Source organism: Puma concolor, chromosome D3, assembly GCF_028749965.1.
Source record: "Puma concolor isolate L17-30 chromosome D3, mPumCon1.1.hap2, whole genome shotgun sequence".
Taxonomy (NCBI): Eukaryota; Metazoa; Chordata; class Mammalia; order Carnivora; family Felidae; genus Puma; species Puma concolor.
In genome coordinates this window covers 16,670,301-16,678,572 of record NC_141678.1, presented here as the reverse complement: position 1 = coordinate 16,678,572, position 8,272 = coordinate 16,670,301, and the positions used below count along the sequence as shown (strand labels likewise).

General features: G+C 46.1%; 1 protein-coding gene across 1 annotated transcript; it reads left to right on the top strand.

Moving 5' to 3' along the window:
* Positions 1-58: 58 nt before the first annotated feature.
* On the top strand, positions 59-7,701 carry SRSF9 (serine and arginine rich splicing factor 9). The gene is made up of 4 exons (XM_025933247.2): positions 59-370; positions 3,358-3,518; positions 5,282-5,454; positions 7,212-7,701. Exons 1-4 carry the CDS (start codon positions 183-185, stop codon positions 7,353-7,355), a joined length of 666 nt encoding a protein of 221 aa, XP_025789032.1. The 5' UTR covers positions 59-182; the 3' UTR covers positions 7,356-7,701.
* The last annotated feature ends 571 nt before the right edge of the window (positions 7,702-8,272 follow it).

Genomic DNA, 8,272 nt, shown 5'->3' with positions numbered 1-8,272 from the left:
CAGCGCGTCCCCTTTAAGACGATTCTTTTTGCCTCCGTCGACCCCTTCGCTTCCGCTCCGCCGTTCCCACAATGCAGTGCGGCTGAGCGCCTCCGAGCCCGCGGGGACGCTGCGGGGGGACCCCGGCTGAGGCGGCGGCGGCGACGTGGGCTGCGGCGGGCCCGCGGCGTCGGGCGGTGCGGATGTCGGGCTGGGCGGACGAGCGCGGCGGCGAGGGAGACGGGCGCATCTACGTGGGGAACCTTCCGACCGACGTGCGCGAGAAGGACCTGGAGGACCTGTTCTACAAGTACGGCCGCATCCGCGAGATCGAGCTCAAGAACCGGCACGGCCTCGTGCCCTTCGCCTTCGTGCGCTTCGAGGACCCCCGGTGAGGCCCCGCTCCGCCCGCCCGCCCGCCAGCCCGAGACCCCGGGCCCCCGGGCCCTCGGGCCCCCGCCTCCCCTCCTCCCCTGTGGGGCCTCCCCTCCCCCCCTCAGCGCAGACCCCTCACGGCGCCCCCGGGTGGAGGATGAGGCCTCTCACCGCCCGCTCTGGCCGTCCTTTGCTCCGTCGTCACTTCCTCTAGGATTATTTTTTTACTTTATTTAAAAAACAAAAGCTGGGCCTGTGGAGGGCCCAGGCCCGCCCAGACAGGCCTCGGGGATGGTACGCGACCGTTCTCTCCCTCATGGCTGGAGGGGCAGCCTTCAGGGGAAGCGGCCCAGGGCACCTTGGGCCCGGAACCCCCCGGGAGAGGACTCGGACTCGGTGAAGAGCAGAAGTGGCCAGGCGCCCTCCCTGCCCACCCCTCCCCCCAGCCAGAACTCGCCGTTAGCGGGGAACAGACTGCGGGGATGTGGTTGCCTTTGGAGGGTGAAAGGGGGTCTCTGTGATGGCCCAGATCTCCATCTGCGCGCGCCCCTCCTCACAAGGTCCCGGCCTTGTCCTTCTAAAAGCACCAGGGCTTTGGAAGAACTTCCAAAATGGTCGGGGGTGGGGGGTGTCTGATTTCACTCCACTCCTCTGAGGGAGACACTGCTAGGTGCTTAGGGCCCCAAGCATTTGATCCCTAAACTGGCTCAAAGGGGTCTTTCTGATTTTGCAAACTTCGTAGGCCTGATGGCCAGAAAAGGTCTGGGAACTTTCAGAACTGCGGTTGGTGGTTCCCAGAAGCCGCCGCATTGGACTGGTCACTCCACCCGGGGTAAACGAGAGCCCAGTGTTTCCCAGCATTGACCCAGGGAGTGCTTTACCTAGTGTGCGCCGGGCGGGCTTTGCTGCAAGGACTGTCTTTAGGGTGTCTGGCCTACCTGGTGTAGTGGTATAGGGCCAGGAGGGCATCTGTGGAGGAGGTAGGAAGCACTCTGAGGCTTTGGTGATCCCCACAGAGCTGCCATTTGCCTCAAAAACGGAACTGGGCATTTTCACACTGAAACTGGAGGTTGCACCTCTGTCACTGTTCCGGTGTGTTTTTTGAAGTCACTATGTGTCAAGTACCACTTGAGCGTTTTCAACAACCTATAAAAGAGGTAGTGTTAGCCACATCTTATGAATGAAGAAACTGGGGATTTAGAGTTGCTGATAAAAGAGAATGCTAGTGGGGCGCCTGGGTGGCTCAGTCGGTTAAGCGGCCGACTCCGGCTCAGGTCATGATCTCGCGGTCTGTGGGTTCGAGCCCTGCGTCGGGCTCTGTGCTGACGGCTCAGGGCCTGGAGCCTGTTTCAGATTCTGAGTCTCCCTCTTTCTCTGACCCTCCCCTGTTCATGCTCTCTCTCTGTCTCAAAAATAAATAAATGTTAAAAAAAAAAATTAAAAAAAAAAAAAAAAAAAAAGAGAATGCTAGTAAGGGATCAAGGTAGGATTTGAAACCCCCCCCCCCCCCCCCCGTGCTGCCCTTTAGAACACAAACTTCCTGTGTGATGTGCTGCATTGTCATCTCTTCCCTCCTTTCTTTCATAATAGAAAAGCTATCTTTTGATATCATTAGAGCACTGCACACATAGTACCTTCTTTAATCCTTAGGACAACTCTGTGAGGGAGGCATGTTGTTCGCATTTAAGAGACATGAAAACTTGATAAAAGCACTTACCCAAAGACGGCTATTAGTAAGTAGGGTAATGATTGGAACTGGTCAGTCTGCTTTGAAATCTGCTCTTCAACCCTAGCAGTTCTGCCTCTCCTTCACTTCATTATAAATATAGCCAGGTTTGCACTGGTTGTGGTCCTTGCTTTTAACTCGGTGACTAGAATTGTGGTAAGCAATTATGTGCTGTGACAACTGAATGATGCCTTCATTAGTACATCTTCAGCTCTGCTTGTCCTTCGAAGCACTGAGGCCATTCTTTCTCCAATCCAGTGCTGGAGAACCAGCTTGGTTCTACTAGAGCCCTAGGGAAGACTGGAAGTGACTTCATTGAATATTTACCTCTCTGGCAAAACTGTACCCAGAGAGTGGTCTCCACAACTTAGTTTTCCAAACCATGCTGAAAAAGTACACGAGAGAGTTCCATATTCCTCACAAAATACTAATTTCAGTCTGATTTTTTTTTATGAATTTATTTTTGAGAGAGGGAGAGAGTCCGAGTGGGATAGAGGGGCAGAGAGAGAATCTCAAGCAGGCTCCACGCTCATGACAGAGCTGGATATAGGGCTCAATCCCACAACTGTGAGATCATGACCTGAGCCGAAATCAAGAATCAGACACTTAACTGAGCCACCCAGGCTCCTCCCCAGAGCCTGATTTCTTTTTAAATTACTTTTCTTTTTCTGTTTTGTTTTTTTTTTTACATTTATTTATTTTTGAGAGACAGAGTAAGACAAAGTGAGAGCGGGGGAGGGGCAGAGAGAGGGGGAGGCACAGGATCCGAAGCAGGCTCCAAGGCTCTGAGCTGTCAGCACAGAGCCCGACGCGGGGCTCAAACCCACAGACCGTGAGATCATGACCTGAGCCGAAGTCGGATGCTCGACCGACTGAGCCACCCTGGTGCCCCTAAATGATTTTTCTTTCTATAGATTTGATGGTACCAATCCTTCTTAATTATTAAAGGACTAGTGTGTGGAGGGCATTTTAAGAAACTGCTAACAGGGTTAGAGAAATATACTGATGAAATCACTTATCTGCCAATTCTTTTTTCTGAATGAATCCTCTTATAAGTAATCTGTTTACTGTTTCATTATCATTTCATATCTAGAAAACCCTGTGTGGGACAGCTGTAAAGTTTAAATCTAATACCATGAAGTATCTTCAAAGCAGTAGTGCATCAAGATTGTTTTTCTCAATTCTAGGTTTCCCTTTTATACTTGTTACTCATGCCCCTCACTGGGAGGTCAGTCAGCCTCCTGAGCAGCACTAACTCCACAAACTTTTCTTTGCAGAGATGCTGAGGATGCAATTTATGGAAGGAATGGTTATGATTATGGCCAGTGTCGGCTTCGTGTGGAGTTCCCCAGGACTTATGGCAGTCGGGGTGGGTGGCCCCGCGGTGGGAGGAATGGGCCTCCTACAAGAAGATCTGATTTCCGAGTTCTTGTTTCAGGTATGTTCTTTTCAAACCGAATAAGGTGATGCATGTAAAATACTTAGCACACAGTCTGGCCTCCAAGAAATGTTAGCTGTTACTTTGCATGGAACACAGGCTTTCTTTTCAGTAGACTGTGCACCGTCTGAAGCCCCGCAGTCTTGCCAGTGAGGCAGGCAGGTATCTTGCAAATGAAACTGCATTGGTAGTACAGCCTTGGTAGAACATAAATTTGCCTTTTTTTTTTTTTTTAATGTTCATTTTTATTTTTAAGAGAGAGACAGCATGAAGGGGAGGGGCAGAGAGAGAGGGAGACACAGAACTCAAAGCAGGCTCCAGGCTCTGTGCTCTCAGTACAAAGCCTGATGCGGGGCCTGAAGTCATGAACTGTGAGATCGTGGCCTGAGCTGAAGTCAGACACTCAACTAACTGAGGCACCCAGGCGTCCCCATAAATTTGCTTTTTATAAAGGAGTTTCCTACTGTTGAGAGGGAAGATGATGGCAAAACCCCGGAGCTAGAATTCTATAGATGTTTTCTTTTGGAATGTACTAGGTTTCAGATTTGCTAGACATTCCAGGAGCCAGATTTGAATAACTGTTCAGCCTTGGATCGTGAAAAACACCAGATTTTGGTGGTGGCTTTGGAATTATACAAAAGAGAAAACAAAACAACTTTAAGTTTTAGGGATTGTTTTGCAGAATATAGAATGATATAGAATGAAATGTCTAAATGAAATGTTCACAAGTGATGAAACTCAGAGGTGTATGCATCTGAGGCAAGCTCAGAGGTGTATGCATCTTTTCAAAATATTAATACAGTGGTGAAGACCTGGGGCCCTCTGCACATTACAGGGGCATTTTAAGACCATGGTGGAGTGAAATGTATTGAAGAACTTGGCACTTTCTTAGATAGGAATTTCACACTGTCACAACAGACTCCCGTGGTGCTTAACAGTGATCCTCTCAGTATCTGCCTATCTTGTGTCCCTTTGTAATTTAACCCCAGAACTCTATTCCCTCCTTCAGGATGTCATACATATCTTTTTTTCTCTCCATGCTGCTCTGAAATCCTGCTTAGAAAACTATTAGGAAATGGCTGCAGTCCTGAGCTGTGAGCGGTAAACACAGCCTTTGAGAGCAGGAGCACATTTCCCTTTCATGACATCAGGTAGGGTTGTATAATTCCCGACTAGTTTTAGCGTCTGAGTCTTACCTTTTCCCCCACTGTATTGAAGAATGTTGGTGATCTTTTAAAAGGTACTTTGTTTAATTTGTCAGTCATTCACTACTACAAGAAAAACTTTAGATTTTTTGGTGTGTTGTTACCTTCAGCTACACCTTGGTTATTACTTCATTGGATACTTTCAAAATTCCTATGTTCTGAGAACCCAGTAAGCAAGAAACAGTTGGTACTGATAAATTTCATAATGGAAAAAAATTAGAACTCAAAGTCTTGGGAGTTTGATATTAAATACGAAGGATAAAGAAAGGCAGGCTGTGACTCTCAGAGATATCAAACTTATAATAGGGTAGACTTCTTGCTCCATTGGAAAGGCTTGGTCTCTGGAAAATTAGCCTAGGACCAGGTTCTTACAGTGGTTTACTACACATACTTTAGTACTCTTTTCTGGATTTATGTCCCTACGGTTTATGATTTGGGGATCCTCAGGATTTAAAAGTAGTGAGTGATTGATGGGAAAGGGGCCCTAGGTATTGCTGGCTCTTAACAGGTCAGTTAACATGGCTGAAGGATATGGCCTCTTATGTTGTCCATGCCTAGGACTTCCTCCATCAGGCAGCTGGCAGGATCTGAAGGATCACATGAGAGAAGCTGGGGACGTCTGTTATGCAGATGTGCAGAAGGATGGAATGGGGATGGTGGAATATCTCCGAAAAGAAGACATGGAATATGCCCTCCGTAAACTGGATGACACCAAATTCCGCTCTCATGAGGTGGGTTCCCACCTTCTGTTGAGCTTGCACCCAGGCCACTCCACCTGAAGCTGATATAGAGAAGTAGCAACAGGCCATGCATTTGCCATTTGAGGACCTCACAGTACATTAAAGATCTGTCTTAAGTGGAAAAGCCAAGGAATTCATCATGCCTGAGTCCTGCAGGGTCATAACAGAGAAATCTGCAGTCATAGTATTTTTAACCCGGAGAGAATACTGGTGCAGTCTGTCATAATGTGGTGAGCTATTCTGTGATACCATTCCCTTCACAGCTGGTTTAATCTGCAGTGTACCTCTGCGAACCTGATCATTATGGTTGTCCCTCCTCTGGGTCTAGTCTGGGTTCTGCAAGCCAGCCTCAGCATCTCAGCTTTTCTAGATACTGCTGTTGGGCCAAGTTGTACACTTAATTTTTCCTTTCCCAAAGTAGTGCAGGATCCTCTTTGAAACCTTAGCCATCTTGGCATTTTCTTATAATGGCCTTACCCTCAAGACTTAGTTCTTGATGTCTTTCAAGAAGGCAGCTGCTACTTTGGATCTTTCTATCTGATTCACATGTTGACTGTCCTTTTGATACCATTGAGACCAGAGAGCAGAACAACTGGACATTCTTTTTTTACTGGTTATATTGTCCTGACTTATGGGATTTAGATGTCTGGAGATATGAATTTCTGGGTCCATTTCCTTTTCCTTCCTTCTTTCTTTCCTTTCTTTCTTCCTTCCTTTTTTTAGAGAGCGAGTGAGTACGAGTGAGGGAGAGGGGCAGAGGGAGAGCATCTTAAGCAGGCTCCAAACTGAGCATGGACTTGGGGTTTGAACCCACAACCCTGGCATCATGACCTAAGCTGAAATCAAGAGTTGACCGCTCAACTGACTGAGTCACCCAGGAGCCCCAAGGATCTATTTCTTTTTCTAAGGATTCATATAATTCCCTAATTTTATGGCTTGGAAAGTACACAGCTTAACATTGCTTTTACTCAGACTGAATTTGGAGCAGAAACAAAACATCTGGTCCTTAGTTACACTGCAAAGCAGGGTCTCAGTAAGGATAAATCCAATTACTGACTTTACCTAGGGAATTCCACATCTGACTTCTTTCATCTTAGCATCTTTAGATCCTTTGAGAGTGTTGGCTGAGGGCAAAGGGCCTGAACACAGGCCAGCCTAGACATGACTCCTCTGCCACTCACTCATTTATTTCTTAGCAGAGTTATTCTCTGAACTTTGGTCCCTCGATATGCAAAACAGGAACAATAATAGCACTGTCTCATAAGACTTGCCAGGAAGCTAACTTACGAGTATCTAACCCTGGTCCTGACACCTGAGAGGTGTTGAATACTGGTTAGCTTCTTCCATAGGAACCCATCCTCAAACGCATATATGAGGTGGCAGGGAATTGAACTGAGCGACCTCTGAGATTCTTTCCAGTTCTTAGATTCAGGAGTCAGTGGTAGTAATTCAGATATGTTAATCGTAGTAGCTAGTATTTCAGCTCATTTACAACATGTGAAGTTGTCATTTATTGTATGTGTCACCCTGGAATAGATTATAACATTGTTTTCCTCATTGTTGAAATGTGCTGGTAAACCTACCTAGGGCATAGCATTGTTGTGAAGGTTTAATGAGATGACATCATGCCAGACAAACAGTAAGTGCTTGGTACTTAACTATTATTGTTAGGCAGCCATGTTAAGTTTTAGTGTGCTGTATTTCTCTGAGTCTTATTTTTTCCTTCACTCTTTTTGTTTGAATTTCAGGGTGAAACTTCCTACATCCGAGTTTATCCAGAGAGAAGCACCAGCTATGGCTACTCACGGTCTCGTTCTGGGTCAAGGGGCCGTGACTCTCCATACCAAAGCAGGGGTTCCCCACACTACTTCTCTCCTTTCAGGCCCTACTGAGACAGGTGATGGGAAATTTTTCTTTATTTTTTAGGTGAACTGAGCTCTTTGTGCTCAGAATCTACATTCCAGATTGATGATTTAGTGTCTTAGGAAATTTTTTTAATTTTTTTTTTAAGGAAATAAAATACATAATTTCTACCAGGGCCATATTGGCAGTGAAACATTATAAACTGCAGAAATTGTGGTTTTGGTTCAGAAATAAGTTGTATATTTTTCACCCCTGATTATGGGAAAAAAATCAGTGCTGTGTCTTTGTGGGTTGCTCTACTATGGAGATCAGCAGTTACTGTGACTGAGTCGGCCCATTCTGTTTAGAAATATATTTTAAACGTTTAGTAATTGACATGTGTGGTTGTCCTTGATTAAGTTAATAGATTTCACCAAATAGGCACACTGATTTAAAAAAAAAAAGTCATTGAGTTGTAGTGGCAGCTGCACCCAGTTGGTAAGGAGCAGGAGTGGATAACTTTATTTGGGGACAAAGATAGTTGCTATGATAATGGTTTTGAAAATTTCAATCCCAGGAGTTGGTTCAGGCTTATAATTGAAGGCCAAGTTTATAAATGAAGGTGCTTTATTATTTAAAAAAAATTTTTTTTAAGTTTATTTATTTTGAGAGAGAGGCACACAGCGTGAGTGGAAGAGGGAGAGAGAATCCCAAGCAGGCTCTGTGCTGCCAGTGCAGAGCCCGATGCGGGGCTTGAACCACAAAGCTGTGAGATCACGACCTGAGCCGAAACCAAGAATCGGATGCTTAACCAACTGAGCCACTTAGGTGCCCCTAAATGAAGCCACTTTAAAGAAAAAAGGAGCATTTAAGATAGGGCAAAGGAATGAGAAGAATAAAACAGACCTTTTAAAGTTGGAAGCAGCATAAAGATCACTGGAAAATTCTTAAAACCAACTCTGGCGGT

Bases quoted from the DNA above. Each gene is read 5' to 3' on its own strand.
- SRSF9 (XM_025933247.2), top strand. From the start codon at position 183: ATGTCGGGCTGGGCGGACGAGCGCGGCGGCGAGGGAGACGGGCGCATC. The intron at 371-3,357 runs GTGAGGCCCCGC...TTTTCTTTGCAG, and splicing joins GTGCGCTTCGAGGACCCCCG to AGATGCTGAGGATGCAATTT. The intron at 5,455-7,211 runs GTGGGTTCCCAC...TTTGAATTTCAG, and splicing joins CCAAATTCCGCTCTCATGAG to GGTGAAACTTCCTACATCCG.